General features: G+C 41.6%; 1 protein-coding gene across 10 annotated transcripts in view; it reads left to right on the top strand.

The window, feature by feature from the left end:
• Window positions 1-12,577, top strand: part of CACNA1B (calcium voltage-gated channel subunit alpha1 B) — a 214,581-nt gene extending 202,004 nt beyond the window's left edge. For 8 of the 10 annotated variants that reach the window (XM_075835026.1, XM_075835028.1, XM_075835025.1 and 5 more), the window contains 3 exons: window positions 3,147-3,336; window positions 3,797-3,993; window positions 5,896-12,577. In XM_075835026.1, coding sequence (XP_075691141.1) covers window positions 3,147-3,336; window positions 3,797-3,993; window positions 5,896-6,420 — 912 coding nt within the window. In that variant the 3' untranslated portion in view covers window positions 6,421-12,577. Of the gene's footprint in view, window positions 1-3,146; window positions 3,337-3,796; window positions 4,004-5,895 lie in introns of all 10 variants that reach the window. The other 2 variants (XM_075835034.1, XM_075835035.1) reach the window with 2 other exon arrangements.
• Window positions 12,578-23,957: the final 11,380 nt, after the last annotated feature.

The following is a 23,957-nucleotide window of genomic DNA, read 5'->3' on the forward strand; positions in this document are numbered from 1 at the left end:
TTAAAATCTATCTTATCCTGATTTACTGCATAGTTCAAGGCATGCTATTGTTCTCTGCTATCAGATATTTTAAGCTACGCGGTAGCTAAGGGTCCTTTTACACGACCCCATATGGTCCGTGAAAACGAGCGCCGATCAACGAGACAGCTTGTTGATCGACGCTCGTTTGCTCCTTCCACAAGGAGCAATGATCAGAAACGTATGGGGACGAGCGATCGTTACTACATACATCTCCATCATATCTGCAGAAAATCTTCCTGTTTACACCGGGAGATGCACTGCCGACTAGTGACCATCTTATTGGTCGCATAAACTAACCGATCAGCTGATGAATGCTCGTTTGCCTGATCATTGGCCCATGTAAAAGGGTCTTAAATTGGTTTGCCTATCAGGGACATTTTTAGCATATCCTGTGGATATGCCATGAATGTCCCTGATGGGCAAACCCCTTTAAAGAGGCTCTGTCACCAGATTATAAATGCCCTATCTCCTACATAATCTGATTGGCGCTGTAATGTAGATAACAGCAGTGGTTTTTATTTTGAAAAACGATCATTTTTGAGCAAGTTATGAGCTAGTTTAGATTTATGCTAATGAGTTTCTCAATAGACAACTGGGCGTGTTTTTACTTTTTACCAACTGGGTGTTGTACGGAGGAGTGTGTGAAGCTGACCAATCAGTGACCAATCAGTGACCAATCAGTGACCAATCAGAGACCAATCAGCGTCATACACTTCTCATTGTTCCAGCCCAGCTTCTTTCACTGCACAATCTCACTGTGCTGTGGATCATGCTGGGCTGGAACAATGAGAAGTGTAGGACACTGATTGGTCACTGATTGGTCACTGATTGGTCACTGATTGGTCAGCCTCATACACTCCTCTGTACAACACCCAGTTGGTAAAAAGTAAAAACACGCCCAGTTGTCCATTGAGAAACTCATTAGCATAAATCTAAACTAGCTCATAACTTGCTCAAAAATGATCGTTTTTCAAAATTAAAACCATTGCTGTTCTCTACATTACAGCGCCAATCAGATTATGTAGGAGATAGGGCATTTATAATCTGGTGACAGAGCCTCTTTAACTGTAGTGTTCTTCAATAAGATAATTAGCAAGTAGTCCAAAAAGATCCCTCCTCCCATGACTACTACTCACATATCTGCAGTCTTTGTGGGGTTTTCCTGAAACATTCCTTATCTTGAATGGCACCGAGATCTGGAGATAAGTGAGCAGAAAGCGATCACCAATTCAGATAATGTGATCAATGTGTTCTTCACTCACAAGCAATCGAAAGGATCAAAGTCCTCAAAGTCTGGGGCACTGGTCCCAAAAATGTTTGTGATCTAGAGATAGACTCTCATTCAACTCTGCATATCTGAAAGACAACCCTAAAGAAATGAAGAAATGTGTGCGCCGGATGTTCCCACAGGACACCCCACAAAATCCATAGGGTCAGACAGACAGTGTAAGGGCAGGTTCACACGGCATCTGCTCAGACTAAAAAATACCCGGCTGATCTCAAGAGAAAATAGACTCTGAATCCAGCCATTTTTGGAGCTGATTTTCAAAGCACTTTTGATTTTTTTGCAAGTCTTTTTGAAGTTTATTTTAAAGCGTTTTCGAAGCGTTTTTTGTGGTGTCAATGGAAATTCAGCTTGTAAAACGTTCCAAGAAATGACATGCCACTTTTGTTTGCAAAGCGTATTTTTACGAGGCATTTTTGAATTCAATATGCCTCATATGACCTACACAGCGTATTTCCCATTGAAACAAATGGGAAGCTGTTTGCAGGCGTATTTCTAGACCCTGTTCTAGACCCTGTTCACATGGTGTGTGTATTTTGGCGCATTTTATGTGGCAAAACACACATTAAATAAACGCTTGTTTTAAGCTACCCATTGACATCAATGGCAAAGTGATCCGTTAGTGCATACAATGCGCTTTTTTACGTGAGTGTATGATAAGTGGCATGTCAATTCTTCGTCAAACGTTCCCATAAACTTAATAGGTGTCCTAATTACGCGCCAAAAAACACGTGTATTTTAAAAATCGCTTCACAAAAATGCACGTGTATTTGACACGTTTACGCATCACTTTTTATTTAGCTCCGTGTGAACATTCCCTAAGTGTCTTTCTGAGCATAATATGAGGGTTTTACGCTTTGAAATATGGCTGAAAATAAGCCGTGTGAACATGCCCTAAGGCGGCGCTAGTCTTCGAGGTTCTGGTTACATAAGCATTTCTCACATGTAACCTCCTGACATTGATAATTTGTCAAAAGTAATAAGGACACTACATCTTCACACACAACTACCTACTGTACTTGAGTGACAGTGTGAGGTGATGGAGTCAAGTGTGCCAGTCCGATCAATAGTTTGGAGGGATATTTATTGGGCACACTGAGCGGCTACCGATACCCTCAGTTGACTTGATTTATGATGATGACATACCACATTTGACCACTAGATGACAGAAGAGAGCTAGTTTTGCTTCCCTAATAATGCATCTATTGCACTTTAGGTTATGGGTAGGTTCTCACAAAGAGCTTATAGTACTAAAAACAAGTCAAAAGCATAACAATGTAGCAACACGTAAAAAATGATTTGATTTTTACCTTTTTTTTTTATACCCACAAGTAGCTGTTATGTGCACGTCTTTTCAGATCTAAGAACCTAGCATTAACTGTGCAATAATGCAGGGTATATTGTTAGTGTCCATAAAGGTTTTTATGGTCTTAAAGTTGTAAAAATGCTAAGAATTGTTCATGAGCTTACTCGGTAGCAGAGCAGTGTCCTGGGAGATGAGAACATGCATCATTATATGTGTGTTACATTTGTCCAAATCGTTTTAAATATTAACATTATGAGGTTTTTTTTCATTTAATTTACATTCTTGACCATCCTGTCTAAGTATCCAAAGGCATTTACATAGTTAAATGCCACATCCTGTCTGTGTTTGAAGTTTCGCAAAGGATGTGATTGTCAGTACAAGTTTGTAATGTATTTACTTCTGTCTTATGATTTACTTAATTTGATATGATATCCAGTAAGATACAATTTAGCTGTCGTCATATTCAATGTGGCCTGCTATGTAATTTCTAAGACACATATGAGGTTACTAAGGATATTGGCTTTCTTATTCCAGCCTATTACTGATAGCAGTCCAATGAAGCGTTCAGTTTCCACCTTGGCTCCCACGCAGCGTCCTCAGCTATATGAATGTTCATTAGAGAGGGTGCCTCACGATCGTAGCCACCAGCACCACCACCGATGCCACCGTCGTAAGGAGAGAAAGCAAAAATCATTTGATCGGTCTCCGCAAAATGAAGACTTAGGTAATGTACCTGTTTGTCATCTTCACGCTATCATTGATGATGGATCTGATCTTTTTAAGGTATGGTTAATTTAATTGTAAATGAAAGAAAAGCAGATCTGTCAGGTCTCCTATATGAGGGGAACATAGGATAGAGGAGAGTCCTTCGCCCGACCAGTTATAGAGGAAGCCTGTAAGTCATGCACCCTGCGACCATTCATAGTTAAAGCCTGTGAGTCTTGCACGACACGATCACTCATAGAGAAAGCCTGTGAGTCCTGCTTCGCCCACCCATACACTGATGATTGACAGCTCTCCCTGTATACACGCTAATGAAAAGTTGTCAATTATTTGTGTGTTAGGGGAAGGAAGCTAAAAGTTACGGTATTGAAAACGGAATGTTCTTTGTCTTTTGTATAAGTGTATATGCAATTTCTATTCTGCGTCCTTGCTAAAATCAAGCATCTGGTTCATGGCTTCAGAGTCTGCGCCCCGAGAGAGACGGCAAGAAAGAGGAAGGTCCCAGGAACGAAAGCAGCAGCCCCCATCATCATCGGAGAAACAGCGCTTTTACTCGTGTGACCGATACGGCAGCCGCGATTCAGGTCATCCACGTCATTCTGATCACAGTCGAGCCGCATCACCCAGTTCTGGACAAGAGCACTCAACACAAAGACAGGTGAGACCAGGTCAGATTTCCTGTGTCCGATTTTTGGTTCCACCATATATTATGCATACTGGCCTTCTTTTTTAAAAATACCACTTTTTAGTGCAATTTTGGGTGTTCGCCCCAAAGAGATTTCACTGTTCTTCACTGCAATGTTGATCTATCAGACATATATAGATTCATGCTAAAAGCATATGCTGTTATGGTGTATAACCACGCATCAGCCGAATAATGGTTGCTACATGTGGCCTCACCTTAAAGACTATGTAAACCCTTGAAAGTGATTTGCTTTTTATTTATTTTTATTTTTTAAATGTCAGTCAGTGTGTTTGGTGCAACTTTCAAATACGTTTTTATTAAAAATTATTTTTACTTTTTGAGATACAGCTGCTTTGTATTCTGTCTACAGAGCAGCTGTATCATTCGCTGAATCCTGTACCTGTCAGGTCCGCGGGACTGACGGGTTTAGTGAAAGCGGGTCTTGTGTGACTCTGACATGCATGGTCCACCTGTTATCCATCCCATCTAAGTTCATAACTTAGATGTGATAGATTATGTGTGGATCCTGCATGTGAGAGACACGCACCGCCCACTGACACTGAACCGGTCAGTCCCGCAGACCTGACGGATACAGGTCTTAGCGAATGATACAGCTGCTCTGTAGACAGAATAGAAAGCAGCTGTATCTCAAAAAGTTTAAATAATTTTTAATAAAAACTAATTTGAAAGTTGCACCAAACACACTGACTGACATTTTTATTAAAAAAAACAACACACTTTCGAAGGAGTAAATAGCCTTAAGGGGTTCACGGAATTGTCTTCCAGTGCGAATAAGGACATAAGGCAGTTTCTCCTTTTCCAAATTTCATTCATGCAATGAATTCTGATCACCTGAAAATCTGTTGTATTGAAAGTCACCCCACTACAACACTGTAGTCTTATTACTACCACCTTTGACTATAAGTCCTTGATGTTTTATGTGATTCTGCTCTCCACATGTCTTTATGGGGCATGTGTCTTCCATATGTGTCTACATACAGGTGTACATCATTGCATGTGTGAACATATGTGTTGCTGATATTGTATGAGGTTATGAGGCTTTGGTAACATCAAGTCTGAAATTGCATTATCACTCAAACAATCGCTCTAAACCCACCTTAACTTATCCAGTAACCACTATGATTAGTTAGGGTACACCAACTTTAAATGTCAGCTAGGGGGTCAAAAGTCCGCTACAAATGGGGTTGTTTTCTGCTGGACCTTTGGAGCCCATTGCTGTGTCAGAGCCTTGACCCACAGCAGGTATTGGTACTCTGGCGGGCCAGTCTCGACCCTACATACTTTCCAATAAGGCTTACTCAAGCTTTCCAAGCTTTCCAAGACTTAATCAAGCTAATCTCCAGGATCCGTGCCCTCAACTGAGGATCACCACTGTTTGCAAGGAGGTCGATGATAGATGATTAGTGTAGACTGTGTAAGAGAGAAGTTGTACGCTCCAGATTATGACAGCAATAACTTGAATTTAGGCATTACCCCTCATACATGGAGTATTGTATTTTTTCTAAATATCTGTGCTCAGAATTGTGTTATTTGTTTTTCTAAATTCTCCTTTATTTTTCTCTTTTTTCTTTCTTGCACCATTACCTCTTAATTTTTCCAATTTGTCTCTGTTTACCTTTTGGCTTCCTGCTTTACACATTTGTGCTTTGTGTGGTTCATCGTGGCTTAATCCCTTTGTTTTCCAATGTATTTCCCCTCTGCCACCATTTGTTTTGTGTATCTGTGTGATGATCTCAATTAATTTCAATGTCCGTTGTTTTTGTTGTCATTTGGTGTTGACGTGTCTTTTTGTGTTGTGTTTCCATCATGTGTTCCTGTGCTGTTTTGATGTGCTTTCTCACCCTTTCACTCTAGGGCAGCGGTTCGGCAAATGGGAGTCCACGTTTGACCAGCTCCGGTGCTAGCACCCCATGCCGGGCAGTCCGGAGACAGCTACCCCAGACTCCTCTCACTCCTCGGCCAAATGTAACCTACCGGACAGCTCACTCCTCCCCTGTGCACTTTGCAGGACCAAGTTACTCCCCTGGGAGGCTCAGCCGGGGCTTATCAGAGCACAACACCTTGCTGTATAGCGACTCTCCAAGCCCCTCTGCTTGCACAGTCACGCGCATCGGTTCTGACCCCTACCTAGGGCCACGACAAGATTCCGACAGCTTCTGTCCACTGCCTGAGGACGCGTTAACCTTTGAGGAGGCATTGGCTAGCAACTCTGGACGTTCCTCTCGGACTTCCTATGTGTCCTCACTTACCTCCCATTCCCACCAGCTCTCCAGGGTTCCAAATGGCTATCACTATGCCTTAGGGCTCAGTACAGGGTCTGGCTCAACTCCCAGAGTACGAAGTTACTACCACGAAGCAGACGAAGATGATTGGTGCTAGCACAGGAACCCAAGACACATTCCAACTCGCACCCCCGCTTCCAAGGAAAGCCGAAGTAAGGGAAGCCTGGGGACTGGAGTTGGGCCACTTGTTTGAGTAACTACTGATGAGTTTTATCATCAGCTGGCAGATCGCCGTGACATCAGAGCATGTTACGGGAGAGCAGAGGCAGCCATCTTGGGGAACCTAAAAACATGGATAAACAGGAACAAATTTAAGGAAGAAACGAGGAATGGGCAGGGACTCCAGAGCAGGTCTCCGTTAAAACTTGTTCTGGCTTGGTCATTTTGAGTCTTCCTTTTGGGGAGCGTTAAGATGCCTATTTCATAGTAAATGGAATACCAGAAGTATGAGGAAGCTGGAAGAAGATATAGATGTAAAGGAAAGAGCATCAGGGTTAGGACCGCAGAGTATTGAGGTTGCTTTTTTATTATTTATATAGACTTCAAGGATACAAGGGAGTGATTGTCAAGCCCTTCATCTTCCTACGTCATCCTCCAAGAGTTCATGGGAAGTTACAGATCCCGATCTCCCACTCAACATCCCATCCTTCAACTTTTTTCCATTCTCAACCTCTTCACGAGTTTACGGCTCCACTTGAGTGGAGGACACATGATCTACTCTTCAAGTTCCATTTACATCAATAGCCATGACCCAATACAGTGTACGGTTTTTGTACTTATTTGTAAACCCTCTACTTTTTCTTGCTCTCTAAACCGGTGGTGACCCCACAGTAGACATTTTTTGTAAGAGAGTTGGTATTTCAAGCATGACATGTGTAGCAGAAAAAAAAAAGCGTCATTCGTTGGTCGAAGACACCACACTAGATGATAACGCTGTATCGCCAACACCCAGGCTCAATGGCATGCCAAATCTAACGAAGAACCGCAAAGGTTCAACATGTGCCCTGTGTTTACCGAGAACAGTACTGTTTATTTTATGGAAATTTTGTGATGCCTGAGTGACAGTTACCTTGACTGATAGAAAACGAAGGTCCAGATAACCGTTTGAGAAGTTTGTGTTTGTTTGTATGTCTGTGTGTACGCTGCTGATGAAATGTCATTTTTACCAGTGCAAGTGGTGTCCCCATCGCATCACAGTAAAAAATTGGGGAGCTCCATTGGCACAAATCTGTTCACTGTCCTGAATCTCACCAGTAAGCCTTTCCTATCCTCAGCATAGCCTAGATTATGGTAACGCACAGGTCTGAGCATGCATGTTATTGGCTAGTGTGTTATTTTGCACATGATTTGGTCAACGAAGGTGCACTAATGTGTGTTTTAATCATTTTTTTTTTATTATTATTATTTTTTTATTAAATGTATTTGACAACTTGTACAGGGAACCTGCTCCGTTACCAATTGAGAGATGCTTGTTCCCAAAGTCTTCATATCAGTCCATAATACACCGTCTACGACAATGGTCACGTTTTGCACCGAGCAACCCCTTGAAGACGGCATATCACACAGCAGTCTATATTTCTTTATCATTTTCTATCTTAATAGCACCCAGTACTACAGATGATTGTATGACGTGTCTGCAGAGCAAGCGTGGGCGTTTTCTTTCCTGTGCCATACAATCCTAGAGGCAACGTGTTCTATGTCTTTGTGCCAAATGCGTTGCGTCTCACTAAACTGCAGGCAACACTGTGCCAATCTTTCAACGCCCAGTGTACCACAATCACCAAGTTCATCATTGCTTGAGCTGGTGTATAAACCTGTCCTATGGCAATAAGGCACTCGGGGCAGATCAGATGCTGATAGCGCTATGTGGCCTTTATATTCACATGTAGCATATAATCCAAATGGAAAGCACAACATGATAGAGATATACAGAGGGCACGACATTGGGTTACATTGTATCTGTTCTGTGCATATAATCTATAACAATAGTTATCTATTTTAAGGGCAAAGCTGATTTTCCAAAGACTTTTCCAGACATGATATGAACGGCTGCGAGAGATTTTAAGATTTCATATCCGGTAGAACAGATCTAAGGGGACCACGTGAAGCCTTGCTTTACTTCATCAAGTCTTAAGAAAAGTTGACGGACAGAGGCCACTCATACGGAAGCAGGTTTCCGAGTAAGTTCTACAATATATTTTTGCAGGATTTAGGTGTTATAGGTTGGTTTATGGATACGTTATAGTTATGTCATTGACACCATGTGAGAAGATTATATTTACATACACTAGATTTCTATCTAGCACAATATACTACAAAAGTCAGACTCGGGTACGGTAGAGAGACTATACGTTATATAGCATATATATATATATAAAGGGGCGATCACCATTTACATGTGACATTTCAGGCGTGAACATTACACTATTGCAAAAGTCACACTATATTTCATTTCACTGCTAAGTGCCTACATTTTACAGATACTTGTCTTGTGAAAAGGGCGACATTTTTATCTCATTTCATTGTATAAACACGTCATCTCATCTACCCTCAGTTTTGTCGATACCATAGAATTGATGACAGAAAAGACTGCGTGAAACGTTTGGGCATTTAGAACATACAGTATCTATATCTGTTATTATTTTCTAAATCAGTGGTCTACGACCTGCGGCTTTCCAGCTGTTGCAAAACTAGAACCCTAGTATGGCTGTCAAGACTTGCTGAAAGTTGTAGTTCCGCTAGAAAGCCACAGGTTGGGGACCACTGCTCCAGATATTTAGGGACTCAGTCTATTCTAGCCCTCCGATTAATGTGGTTGCTCACTTTCGACAGTCCCAGGGGGAGCCCGGCAGCAAGTGTTTAATTCCCCTGCAGTGCCACCCACAGGGGAAAATATGCATTACACAATGCCCATTGAAATCATTAGGCTGTTTGTGTAACGGATTGACATGCAGGGTCCTCCAGAGCGAGAGACACTCTTTGTAGCCACTCTCTGGTTAAATAATGAAGGTCCTAAAGGAGGGACCACCTATATTAACTCATCAAAGACCACCAGAGGTTGAAGGGATATTGCACAGACAATAAGCAACTGAACTGAAGTAGCCACTCTGTTCCAATAGACCCCTGTTAATTGTAAAGTCCTCCTGAGATAAGACTTGGAGTGGGTTCTCTCCTTAATGTTGTGTTATCTTTGTGTCGGTACCTCTAAACAACACACCAGTATGACGTTTTTATCACTGTAAGTTTCAGGGTTGCTGGACTTCCATCTTTTTTTCTCTTGCTGCTTTGGTTTTCAGCGCTGGAGATCAGATATTTATATGAACGTATATTTGTATTTTAAATATAGCGGTGGGGGGAGGGTCGCAGATCCATATTGTCTATTCCCTTTAATACAGACATCAGCAACATGTCAGTACATTTTACTGTCTCCCTTTTTGGGAATGCTCAGACATATCTGTGTCGGAAATAAGATTACCCCAGCATTTCATTGTCAACATACCTGCATGTCTATAGTAACTCATTTAACCTAGAAAGGGCTTATGACATCAATTGCATTAAGTGCAAATTGTTGTCTAATATACGGGATTATTATTTACAGTGTTAGGAATTAAGAGGAAGGATTATTTTTTTGTAGTATAGATGTATATATACTAGAGACCGTACTATCTTCTGCCTACGTGAACCCCACCCTCCCCCTTTGTTAAATCCTGTGGCGTATATAGGAGTGGGGGGGGGCACAAGATCAAACTGGGCCCCTTATTATGGTGCCACCCAGGACAGGTGGGCCTGGTGTTTGATGGTTTGGCCCAATTACCCACCCTCTTGCTTGCTTACAATGCAGTTCCTCATAGAGGGGAGACCTGCACAGGCATCAGCAAAGGGGATAAGTCCAACCAGGGCTGGGCCACCTCTCTCCATGGGCTGCCTCCGTAGTATGTACTCCCTTGGTTGAAACACCAGATGATGGAGGCAAGTTTTGTAGGGAGTTTTTAAGGGTTGGGTTATTATATCATTCCACTTTCAATGTTGATAAAAATTTTGGCAGGAGATAAAGTTGAATCAATGCCAGTTCCACCAGTCGTATCGTATTTTACGTGTCTAGAGGTTATAGATGTCGGGTACAATTTATACAGGGGGCAGGGGAACCAGGCCTGTACTACTGCCAAATGAAAACCGCCCTTTAGAAAAGATTGTGCCCTCTGCATGCGGAAAAAGAAGCGCATTTTCCCCACAGGGCTATGCAAGGATCGAATCAGCAGATGCCAAGAAATCCACCTTTCATCCAACGCTTTGTTCGTTGGACTTTACCATTTCAAGGCTTATGGATAACTGCGACCAAATCTTTTCTATGTTCTTATTTTCTTTATGTTCCCTAAGACAAAGATAAAACAGGCACAAATTTCACATTTTGTAAAAAAAAAAAAAAAACAATAAAAAGAACAAAGAAAAATAAACAAAAATATGCTAAAAAAAATAAAATAAAAAAAGACTTGACATGAACAAAAAGAAGCATTTTGTGCTTGCAGCATGAAAATGTCACTCACCCCGCAGGGAATTGGGACATTGTTGTTTTATGCGCTGGAATTTACGGCCCTTGCCTTCATCCGTACACACACACACCAGGTCCTTATTCTCCCTGTTGGGCTGTACAATTTGTTTTTCAGTGCTGTATGTGAGGCATTAAGCATGATGGGGGTAATGCGAGTCTTCTTTAGGCTGTGCTTATGGCATAGCTGTCCACTTGGCCGGTGATATTTGGGGGGGTTAAGAAATATAGGGGGGGCCGAGGTGAGATTGATAATGGGTAATACAGGTGACTCACCCCTTAGGTTGAAGCACAGTTATCTTACAATGCACGCACTTTAGTAAAAGTTTATCTGTTGTAGGGGAACCTCTCTCTTTTGAATATCACATCTGACTCTAAACTCATTGACATACTTTGGGTGACATACAATATGCTATGCAGAGCTTTTTTTTTTTTTTTTTTTTTTTTAAAGAAAAATTAAGAAATTGCCGGCATATTTCACCAACCTCCCTGTTCTATCTTTGCATCCAAAATTATTTTACGCTTGCTTGGAGGTCTTTACAATTTCAATTTAAGCTGGCAGCTAAGAAAGGGGGCACATTGACAAGATACATTCTATCCAATGAGGCAATGCAATGAGCTGCAGGTCAACGGAGCATTTGAGGGTCTTTTTGCAAAAATGTGGTATCTCCAATTTGTTGCACTTCTGTGCATTAAAGGGACTCCTATTTAAGCGGCTCCTCCGGTCTTGGAGATATTTGATTGAATGTATATGTGTCCTGGGCTAAAATGATGTTGGGTCCTCCCAGGCTACGAAGGTTGTTTGTACTTTATTTTTGATCTTCTCTAGTGTGAAGCTATTGTTAGGAATGAAATACAACTGATATGGCCTTTGGTTCCACAATAATGGAGGTCTTAGGGGGCCAACTAACCCTAGTTTACATCATGCGGCATCTCCTGTTTTTTTCTAAAATAATTGCCCTCCTTGCAGAACTTGCTCTGAGAATTTTTGGTATTTAAGGACAGGAGTGTTGAAGATAGGTTTGCACTGATTCCTCTATTTCCCTACAGACAGATGATCAAATATTGTACTGTTATGGTGTTTGTATATAAGTTAGACTAATTTGCAGTGGGATAAACTGGCATCACGGGTGGCATTGACCCCCGTGCTGCCGGAAATGGCTGTCGTTGTCTTTTTGTTGACTTTAGCAAGACGTCAGCCATTATAGACAATGCACCTCACTCAAAAATGACTAACTTTGTGAGCTGTTGCCACTTAAAAAAAAGTCCTCCACTTAATTGTTTGCATCCCAAACCAGACTGAACTGGCCGTACCTTGCATAATTAATGTTTGCATGTAAACTATATACATATTAAATTATAAAAAAAAAAAAAGCAACAAAAAAAAAAACCATTACTTGCATGGAAAATGCTAAACATCTCTTCGTACTCTTTTTGATACGATGTACTCATCTGTTGTTTATTTTTATTTATATTTGATAATAATTGGGGGTTTGTTGCAAAAATTTCTATGAAAAAAACACAAAAACGTTTTGAAAATTGGACACAATTTTTTTCCCTTCAACACATCTAGAAACGTTGAATAGTCTGTTGTCTGAATCATAACTATCAGCCCAGACACCAGATTGTGCGATTGATTCTACAATTACCAATTTTGTAAGAAGCAAAAAGTCCTTGAACTTAAATAAAACTTGGCAAATAAGAAAAAGTGGTGTCTTGTTTTTGGCATTGTTTGTCTATTATTGAGGGGTTTGGGAGTTTGTCACGCATTGTCGCCATTTGATCAGACGATTTGGTTTGGATTTAAGGAGCAACTCCAGTCAGGCATTAGATTTCTCCTATCCGCTCAAACCTTAGTTTTTCTATATAGGGGGCAGTGTTGTTGTAACCTCATTCTTGTCTACATGGGGAAGAATTATAAGGGGTTATCCAACCCCATCATATTTTTTTTATTACAAAAATCTTAAAATGGTCTAAATTTACAAAAAAAACATACTTTACCAATCCATTGCCGCTCCTGTGCCGACACATTCCTGGTCTCCCATCGGTCTCTGTTTATCCAGCTCCAGCGATTATGTCTCATCATGACACGTGATCGCTGCAGCGGTGTGCTCAGTGGTATCAACACGTCACCGCAACAGCCATTGATTGGCTGCATCAGTCCCTTGTCATGTCATCACGTCATCGCTGGAGCCGGGTAAACGGAGACCAGCAGGATAGAGGAAAATCATGCGAGCAGCAGGGGATTGGTAAGGAGAGTATTACTTTTTTTTATTTTAAAGCCTTTTAAGCTCTTTGTATTTCTTTCCATGTGGAGAAAAATATAGTTACTATAACACTATAGTGATAGTCCTCTGACAACAAGATGATCACAGGGTTTCCTGCAATCACGTGTAATTTGTGTGTGAACCCAGCAGCAAGTGTTCAATTCCCTGCAGCGCCACCACAGGAGAAATGAAGCATTACACAGTGTCTATTGAAATCAAGCAGGAGATCAAGCTCTACATGCCTTGCAATCGTGGAGCAGCCATGGCAAAAGGTAGCAATTTGCAACAACACTTTGCAATCTCTACCTGTCCTTTTCAGGTTTTTTTGCCGGCTGGATGATAAACACAATTATGGATCCCCCAGATATCGTCACTCCCAAACCGCTGAATGGCAATAACTATGTACAGCATGGTTGATGTGTTACTAAATATACTTAGGAGTTTTGGGACAGCTGGATTGGCAACCCCTGTACAATTAGTAATGGCTGCTATATTATCTGCTACCCAGCTCTCCCTGGAAAAGACATAACTAAGAAACAACTGTATTGAACTTTCAAGAGGGAAAAGGTGTTTTATGAAATTCAGGATGTACCAGTCATATATTGCGGCTGTTCTTGTATTGCATATTGTCAGGCTGCTGGGTATGTTATACTAACCACAAATCAGATAACACATTTCTCCATTACACAAATCTGATGAAACTTCTTCTCACACTCAGCACTGTTCCCAATGTAACACTAGAGTCACAAAGGAATTCATATTCCCATAAACTGCAGAATGTTTAACAAAATATAAAGAATTCCTGGAGGCTCCTCTGTTGTCCTTCGCACTTCTATCAGAACTTCACTACATGTCCCCCCTACTGCACAGCTGGACTCAGACATGGCAGCCCCTTCCTACATCTATCCACTCAGTCATTACTGTACAGGTGGCTCGCCCCCCCTCCCTCCACCTGCACTTTAGCAATTTGAGGAGGGGGCTGTCCCCAACCCCCTCCTGAATGGCTGAGCCCCTCAGTGGGTGTATCTAAGTCTATGTAGCTGAGAATGGACTGCGGAGTCTCAGAACTGCTCTGCAGAGAAGGATGTGCTGCTGGACTTTTCTCTGCTTTTCACTAGAGAAAATGTAAGAGCTGAACCCACCTTTTTAATATTAACCACCATTATATTTTACTGGGATAGCACCCCAAATGCTGCACAAAGTACCCTCAGGTAGATCATCTTTATGAAAGGGTTAGATAGATGTACCGGGGAGACTTCAGGATTGCAGAAGAGGGGGTACTAAACCCTATTATTTTAGGGGCTGCATAATAAGAGGTATAAGAGAAACTGGTGTGTCTGGAATGGAGAACAGAGAAAAGACAGGGACTATTATAGAAACAACCATATAGCTGTGGGTGTTGGATAAACTCTGTTGCTTGACCAGCAAAGAAGTGCAGAGGTTGGATGCATTTTCCCACAAGGAATAAGGAGGACTATGGACATGACCCGGGGGCACTGCCAGCTGGCACCACTGCTATTCCTTTTGATGCTGGCCTGTGCTGGATCCTTGGACCTTGAAGACAATTCAGATGCAGGATCAGGACAAATGGCAGGTAAGGAATTACTGAAATATGCTCTTCATGGTAGGTAACTACTACAGAGGTTATGATTTTGTTTGCTGGAGGAGGAGGGCATGATGGGCATGTTGTTATTGTGCACGCTTTGAGCATCGTTTCATTATATTCCACAAATTGAAGGGCTAATGTAACATTTTCAGGGAAAGATTATTCACCCCAATGAATGCCACTCTCACATAACATTCCCACAGTCAGACACCTCCAAGGGACAGATAAGGATTTCAGATACGAATGTAACAAAATGTAACAGTCATTCATTTAAAAGCATGAGGAAGGTTTTCCCCGAAACATTGTGAAGCAATCAGAATGTTGGGACTGTTAAAAGGCTTAAGTTACACTTCTAAGTGTCAGTAAGACCCCAAATTATCATGGTCCATTTTTATGGGGTTTTAAGTGTTACGGTGCTAGTGTACAGTCACCCCAAGTGTCAGTGTATCATTGTTCTGTACCTCAAGTGTCAATGTGTCCTTGTAGTGTCACCCCAAGTGTCATTGTTCTGTGCTGCAAGTGTCAGTGTGTCATTGTTCTGTGCCACAAGTGTCAGTGTATCATTGCTCTGTCACTACAAGTGTCAATGTGTCATTATACTATACCCCAATTGTCAGTGTGTCATTATCCTGTCAATATGTGTCATTAGTATGTATCCCGAGTGACCTCAAGTTTCAGTGTGTCATTGTCCTATACCCCAAGTGTCAGTGTGTCATTAACCTGTACCCCAAGTGTCAGTGTGTCATTGTCCTGTACCCCAAGTGTCATTGTGTCATTATCCTGTACCCCAAGTGTCAGTGTGTCAATGTTCTGTACCTCAAGTGTCAGTGTGACACTTTGGATGACAAAACAATGACACACTGACACTTGAGGTACAGGACAATGACACACTGACACTTGGGGTACAGAACAATGACAGTGTCATTGTCCTGTACCCCAAGTGTCAGTGTGTCATTATCCTGTACCCCAAGTGTCAGCGTCATTTTCCTGTACCCCAAGTGTCAGTGTGTCATTATCCTGTACCCCAAGTGTCAGTGTGTTATTGTCCTGTACCCCAAGTGTCAGTGTGTCATTATCCTGTACCCCAAGTGTCAGTGTGTCATTGTCCTGTACCCCAAGTGTCAGTGTGTCAATGTTCTCTCATCCCAAGTGTCAGTGTGTCAATGTTCTGTACCCGAGTGTCAGTGTGTCATTATCCTGTACCCCAAGTGTCAGTGTGTCATTGTCCTGTACCCCCAAGTGTCATTGTGTCATTATCCTGTACCCCAAGTGTCAGTGTGTCAATGTTCTGTACCCCAAGTGTCAGTGTGTCTTTGTCCTGTACCCCAAGTGTCAGTGTGTCAATGTTCTCTCATCCCAAGTGTCAGTGTGTCAATGTTCTCTACCCGAGTGTCAGTGTTTCATTATCCTGTACCCCAAGTGTCGGTGTGTCATTATCCTGTACCCCAAGTGTCAGCGTGTCATTGTCCTGTACCCCAAGTCTCAGCGTGTCATTGTCCTGTACCCCAAGTGTCAGTGTGCCATTATCCTGTACCCCAAGTGTCAGCGTGTCATTGTCCTGTACCCCAAGTGTCAGCGTGTCATTGTCCTGTAGCCCAAGTGTCAGTCTGTCATTGTCCTGTACCCCAAGTTTCAGTGTATCATTATCCTGTCCTCGAAGTGTCAGTGTGTCATGTGTTCTGGAACCTAAAAATATAAATTTGCCAATAACATTGCATTGAAACCAAATGCAGGGTCCTAATACAAACCCCAACTTACCAGTTAGACTTCTGCTTTCCAATATCTAATGATACAATTTTATGCATTGTGATCTCAGTGGATGAATTGTAAAGTGTTCTCAATTTATTTCTTCTCTCCTGCCAATTACCCTTTAGTATATGAATAAATATTACTGCACCCTTCACTATGCCAGTGTCATCACATGGACAGTTCTACTGCTCACCGTCATATCACATTTCTTCTCACTGTACATGTGGGATCCAGATGCCATCGTCAACAGAAAACGACATGATAGGCAAAAAAGCATTTGTTTAAAGGGACATGTACGTCATCATACAAGAAAATTGTAATAAGAACTTTGGCTCAGATATCTTCAGATCCAATTCCTTAAAAGACCTTCTCATTGGGATTGCCGATTACAAAATATTGATCTGTCTAATGTCCCACAATCTGAACCGTGGGGGTAAAAATAACTACAGCGAGTATTGGATGATGGGGTGAGATGTCTTGAGTCGGAGTGACAACTGCTGCTCTAAGCTAAAAATGCCAAAGTGCTTGTTCCTATGCCCCCTCCTCCCAAGGGGGAACCGAGTTCTCCTAGTCTGGGCAGCCAGAACCTGCCATTTGTAGCACTACACCTGAGATGTAACACTTGGTGGCTTCTGATAGAAAAAAGTGGGAAAAACCTCTGTCAGGTAAAAAGGTACTACAGGAAAACGGTGATGGCGTCAGCAGATGCCAGGGCACACAGGGCTGGGGAAGCATGGTGATCTGGGTAAACATTCTCTACACTTGACAAGCTGTGGTAAAGAGAGGTGGCTCACCATGACTCTGCTGCCCACATACACGGGCATGTGCCTCCTCAGTATTTGTCCTGTCCTGTTGCTTATTTAAAGGGAAAGTGTCAAGTCAAACATGCAGTCTAATCGTGAGCGACATGTAATAGAGTAGGAGGAGCAGAGCAGATTAATGTACATCTTTTTGGGGGAAAGAAATTAGGATAGTCTGTAATTTATTGATTTAAATACCCTGCCAACTCTGAGTTTAAGAGTCCAGTGGGCGGTCCTACTCAGTGATTGGAAGATTTTCTGTACTCACACTCATAAAGGGAAGGCTGTCAATCAAGAGTAGATACCACCCACTGGACTCTTTGGTTCACAATAAGCAGGGATTTAAATCAATAAATTACAGGTTATTCTGAATCTTTTCTAACAAAACTATATATCATTCTGCTCCGCTCCTTCTGTTACAGAACATGCTGCCTGCAGATAGGACACCATGTTAAACATGACAGGTTCCCTTCAAGCAATATACTAAATCAGTTATGCCAATGGCAAAATGGACCTAGAATAATAAGCTTGAGGAATCCTGGACTGAAAATAAGTAATTGCCATGCATAAGCTGAGGGTCCACCAGCAAAGGGACCAAAATGTTATTGGATAAACTTGATATTTAAAACCTCACCCACTCATCCATAGACCTTCTCATGAATCATGTTTGACTTTACAGCAATACTAGAATGAAAGGGACCATTGGTAATTTTCCAAATTTGCTCTCCAATAAATTGGATGACAGATTTCCAATTTTGAATGTTAAGCTTTACTTTGTATGTCTGTTTCTGGTCTCCCTTTAAAAAAATAAAAAATACATTTAAGTGAAATTCACAATGTAACCGTGATTTTTGCAGCTGAATTAGGTTTAAAAAATGTTGTTTCTTTACCCATTGATACAAATGATATAGTACCTGCTTATAACCTGCAGGTGGCGATGCAGTTGTGAAGGAGTTTGAAGTAAAACTCAACTCTATACAAAGCTTGTTCTATCCTAGGTGAAAAATACATGTGTTTTTTATTTAAAAAATCAACACTAGGTTCCAGTTTATGTCTTAAAAATGTACAGAGATACGTGTTATATAACGACTTAACATGTATACATTGCATCCCAGGATCCTTTGCAAGCAAGTCTTTGCAAGGGTGGTGTCTTCTACTGTGATTAGCAGCCATCCTAGTGTCAGGGGGTTCTGGGACCAGTTTGATGATTCCTTATTACTTTCTGTCTATAAAATGAAACATAACATTTGGCGCAGAGCCGCAATATTTGATTTCCTTATTTATAGATATAAGGTAAGATTAGGCCAAGTGATGACTTCACTCCTTTGCTCACAAAATTCTGGTTTGGCTATATAGATGCAGAACAGACTTAGTGGTCCTGCTCCATTATGACAAAGCACATAGAAGAGAACTCGTTCATTATAAAAGGGTTTTTAAAAAAATATAAAAACGTTGCTGTTTTCTTACAGAAACAGTGCCACTCTTGTGTTTAGGCTGTGTCTGGTATTGCAGCTCAGCTTTATTCAAGTGAAGGTTTTCTTAGTGGTGGGAATTCGCTCACAACTTTATTAGGGTAGTGAAAATTTACTTGCCAAAGATTTTTAAGGAGATTTTGGAGTTTTGTATATGATTAAGAGAGTAGCATATGTTGAGCCACATTTAGAACTAAGAATTGAAGAGAAACACTTTTTTATTAAAGGGTAACTAAACGTTCGACAAACTTCTAACATGTCATAGTGACATGTCAGAAGTTTGGATTGGGGGGGTCCGAGCACTGAGACCCCCAACATTTGCTAAAACGAAGCGTCAGAAGCGCTTGTGTGAGGGCTCAGCTGCTTCGTGTCTGTTCGGCTTTTTCCGGAAAGCCGATGTATCGGAGTACGGGCTCATAGACTTTCTATTGAGCCCATACTCTGATACATTTATTTCCGGAAAAGGCCAACAAGAAACTAAGCATCTGAGCGTTCACACGAGCGCTTCAGCTGCTCTGTTCTAGCGATTGGTGGGGGGTCTCAGTGCTCGGATCCCACCAATCCAAACTTCTGACATGTCACTATGACATGTCAGAAGTTTGTCAAACATTTAGCTACACTTTAAGGTTAAATATAAATGAAGATGAAGATCAATGGCATACCGACCATAGAGACAGACCACTCGACTTCTATGGGACACATAGTGGGAGAGGGTCCGGCACTGAATGGCTTCCCCTTTTAAACAGTCATAGGGGTAATTATTGAGTGTTAATCACAAGAACGTTGGAGTAAAATGTAATATGTAAATGTAAAATGTATTAAATTAGGCATATCTTTAGTTGTCTGTGTGCCAGAAAGTCAAATCTACGTCAGCTATGAGCTGGCGTAGATTTGCGCCATGATTTCCGCTAGTTTCCGGCATAAATTGTAGTCAATTAGCAGAACCGCGGTTAGCTCCGTCTGTTTTAATAAGCCACAATCCTTTTTTTTTTTTTTAAAGTGCCGTATGCGGAACAAATGTGAAAAAATGACAACATGTTTTACACAAAGCAGGTGTGTGTCAACACCTGGCATACACCTGATAATAAATTTCCCCATCGTGTTTGCCTGCAGCTGCCACTAGGGGAAGCTCACTGCATACAGATTCCCATTGAGTACAATAATATTATGTAAATCCATATGTTCTGAGCTCCCCCTAGTGGTAGCTACAGGCATAATTTAAAGTGGTAGTCTTATCTGCGGCAATTCTGCTGATTTTGCCAGATGAAGTAGCAGCCAGAAAATGTAGTATTATGTGGTGGCCTTTTACATGGTGGCCATTCACATGAATGGCCACCCATGTAATAAATGGGCAGCTGGAGACCGCCAATTCTGATTTATAAAAGGTTCGAAGCAGGGACCCCCCTTTGTGACGTCCATATGCCCTTCACGAGAAAACCCCTTTAACTCTATGACTTTGTGAAGGGATGCAGGGGACTTGGAGCTCTATGTATGAAGGATGCTGTACCAATCTCTATAAAGATACAACATTATAGTGGACATTAACTGTAGCGGGGCACTTAGTGGAAGTGCTGACGATTTGCTATGGGTCCCTATTATTTCTGCGTACTTTTTAATATCAAAAGGCAAAGCTGTTTTATTTTGTTGCCTTGTAATACTACACCTAGTGATTCTCTTAATCCAAAGGCAGTAACATTGCCGAGATGTGTTACAGAGGAACAAACAAAAAACTGCTATAACTGAATATATAGAGACTTAACTAAAAGCATAGGGACATATTAAAAACATAGGCCGAGCATTTACTGATAGCGCTAAGGACTGTTCAAGACAATATAGTTCTGAAGACCCCCTTTAAATTTCTTACATCTGGTAGGTCACCTGATATATTAATATAACATAGCACTTTAGTAAGTAGACAGCTCTTATTTTTTAGGGTTAAATGCACACATTCCCCCTAGACATATATTTTTAGCTACAGGCCGCGCTGATTTGGGCCGGTGCCCAACGCTGCTTGCTTGGGTAAGCATGAAGTGTTTTGGTTTGCAATCAAAGTAAAACAAATGACATGTAAATCCATACGCCCAGGGGATCCCGGCGCTGCACCGGGAGGACTGAATTATGAGATGGGGCCGCCAGGTTGCTTGGCAACGATGTAACATTCTCACAACTGGGTGCTGATTTCCAAGATTGAGTCAACAGGTAAAGGCCGTCAAGCAGGGAACTTGGGAACCAACCAAAAATGATCTGTCAGACTGTAACAAAACCTGGATTCATGGAAAATGTTTGGCTGATTTCTTGCTGAAACAGCATTATCTGGCTATAGGGTGTCTCTGTTTTATCTCTCGTAGTTATAGAAGAGCTTGTAAAGCTTTCAGGGGGGACAAAGAAATGACATGATATATGGGGAGACTTGTGTGAATTAAGAAGTACTTAAAAAGTTGTCAGAATTCTCAGGAGAATCAAATTAAAGGAGTCGTAAGAAAACAACTCTGACTTTAACGGCGTGTTTAGTTATTAATGGGGTTTAGTTTAAGCTTTTAGTTTTTAAGGATCATAAATGTGCCCAGTGCAGACAATGGGTGCCATGGACAAGGCCCTTTTACACGGGCCAATTATCGGGCAAATGAGTGTTCACAGAACGCTCGTTCCCGATCATGTGTAAACAGGGCAACGATCAGCCGATGAGCGAACAAACGCTCGTTCATCGGCTGATTGTATCGTTTATGCAGCATAAAATATTATCAATGTGAGCAGCACATCTCCGGGTGCAAATAATGTGCTGCCGACATGACAGAAATGCATGGGGACGAGTGATCGTAGTAACGAGTGCTGATCTCTATACATATCTCCTTGTGAAAGGAGCAAACGAGCGCCGTTCAACAAGCTTTATCGTTGAACGGCGCTCGTTTACACGGCCCAGGTCAGACAGGTCAGACCGTGTAATAGGACCCTTAGCCCTCTTGGGCCATTTTTAACGGCATCCGAGTGGCACCCGATCGTCTTCACGGACCCATTCACTTTAGCGGGTGTATCGGGTCCGTGAAAACTGACTTGTCTCTCCGATCCGTCGAAAGATAGGACATGTCCTGTCTTTCCACGGATCACTGAAGGGACTCGGCCGGTGCACACTGTTGTGTGCATGAGGCATTAGGCCTCATCCCCACTTCAGTTATTTTCTTCCGTGTGCTATCCGTTTTTTTTTTAACGGATAGCACACTGACATTAGTTTCTATGGGGCCATGCGCACTTCCGTTGCCTTAATGGAACCATGTGGCCGTTCCGACAAAAATAAGTCAGGTCCTACTCATGTTCGTTTTTGACGGAACAGTCTCGGCCATTTCATTACTTTGGTCCATTGAAACAACAGACTTTGCGCCCGTACGATAGGCAACGGATGTGTGCATGAGGCTTTACTGGTATGTTCCTAAGACATCTTTTGATCAGAGGGTACCTATTATAAGAGGGGTGTCCGTGCCAGACTAGGAAGGACTCCCTAATGAATACTTACGATGGACTATTAGGATATATAGATATCATAGATAGGATTCTCTTCTAATAGCCAGGGTGATCTACTGCAAACATCAGCTCCCACTCTGGAGGACTCAATGCAATCATGTATTACATGGTAGGCCATTCATTTGAATGGGCACTATGCCATAGCACATATCTCCTGCAGTGGCCGCTGCAGGAGAAATGTGCAGTCTCTCCGGCGATCACAGCTCAGCCTACATTTTCTAATTACGATAGAAACGATTAAACATGAACTTTGTTTAGTTACTATGGGCAACAAGGCGGTTTTTTTCTCCAGTACTGAGACAGGAGACCCTTTGTGTTATGGCAAAACCTCTCAGAATACATAAAAATGGAGATTCTGGAACACACGTCCTTTGTTTATGGTCTATAGGAATGTGTAATCCTGATTAATAAGCATCAGTCATTATATCACAAGGCAGGCATATGATTAAATGCATTTAATGCAGTTTGTTTTTTCACAGAGGCTAAATGACATAATAAAAATATTTTATATATGTGACACCAAAAGTATACATGATACAAGTGTACAAACCTAGAAAGAGAGGCTACAGAACGCATTTCTCACTCTGGTTGACCCGGCAGGTCTGTGCATTACACGGACAGTCAATTGATTTCAATGGGTACTGTGCAATTCTTCATTTCTCCTGCGGTGGTGCTGCAGGGATAGTGAACACTTGCTGAAAGATTTCTCCACAGACCACAGCTGATTGCTGGTGGTCCAAGCAGTGGGGCATCCTGTGATCAATTTACAGTCAGGGGACCCTTGTAACAAACAAGTATTATTTAAAGCGGTCTACCCCATAAAAAATTATAGTATATAAGTTATTAAAGGATAAAACCACAGAAAATCTCTACCTGTTGCTTAGTTGCCAATAAAGGGTAGAAACAATTTGTGTTCCTCTACGCAGACATTCCAATATAAAAAATATAGACCCTAAAAATGAATATCATTTGCAAAACCATTGGTACTAAAGGCATGTAAGAGAACGTTAATGGACCTTTGTTGCAAAAGTCTCAATCTATTCTGGATCAATTCTTCAAATAGCAGAGCGATCTCTATTTTGGTAGATTATTGTTTGCATTGGGAGTTGTCCCAAATTTGAACTGTGCCTTTAAGAGTCTTAAAGGAGAAGTCTATCTTTAGTTATCTCCTGATATATCATAGAGAAATGTTGAAGATAAGATCAGTGGGTTTTAAGTTACCTTTTCCACAATTCATAAATCAAAGAGGCCACACCACTAACGTAGCCACATTCCTGGTCAGAGATTTCCATAATTTAGGATCTCTATAGGGAAGTACTATGTTAAAGATGCTATGACCCCTGCTGGGCATTGGTCACGGTCTATAACATGGTTGTGGGGTAACTAAAGGTGGAAGTCCCCGTCTTCTTCTCTGTCTCGAACCTAAATTTGAAATAAGGCGAGAACAAGACTCACGACAGGGCGCAGCAGATTGATTCAATATGAAAGGTGTTTATTTATGGGCCGGTCCTGCCAGGATTTGTCTCCGCTTTTAACAATTACACGTGTTAGGATAAAGTTGAGTTTTGTAATGTTCTGTATGAGGTTTATTTATTCAGACCATGTGTGTTATTTCATTCACTGTTGGCTTTTATAGACTTGTTTAATTTCCAGAGAAGATAGATGAAACGGACGCTCC

Source organism: Rhinoderma darwinii, chromosome 8 (genome assembly GCF_050947455.1).
Source record: "Rhinoderma darwinii isolate aRhiDar2 chromosome 8, aRhiDar2.hap1, whole genome shotgun sequence".
NCBI classification, from domain to species: domain Eukaryota; kingdom Metazoa; phylum Chordata; class Amphibia; order Anura; family Rhinodermatidae; genus Rhinoderma; species Rhinoderma darwinii.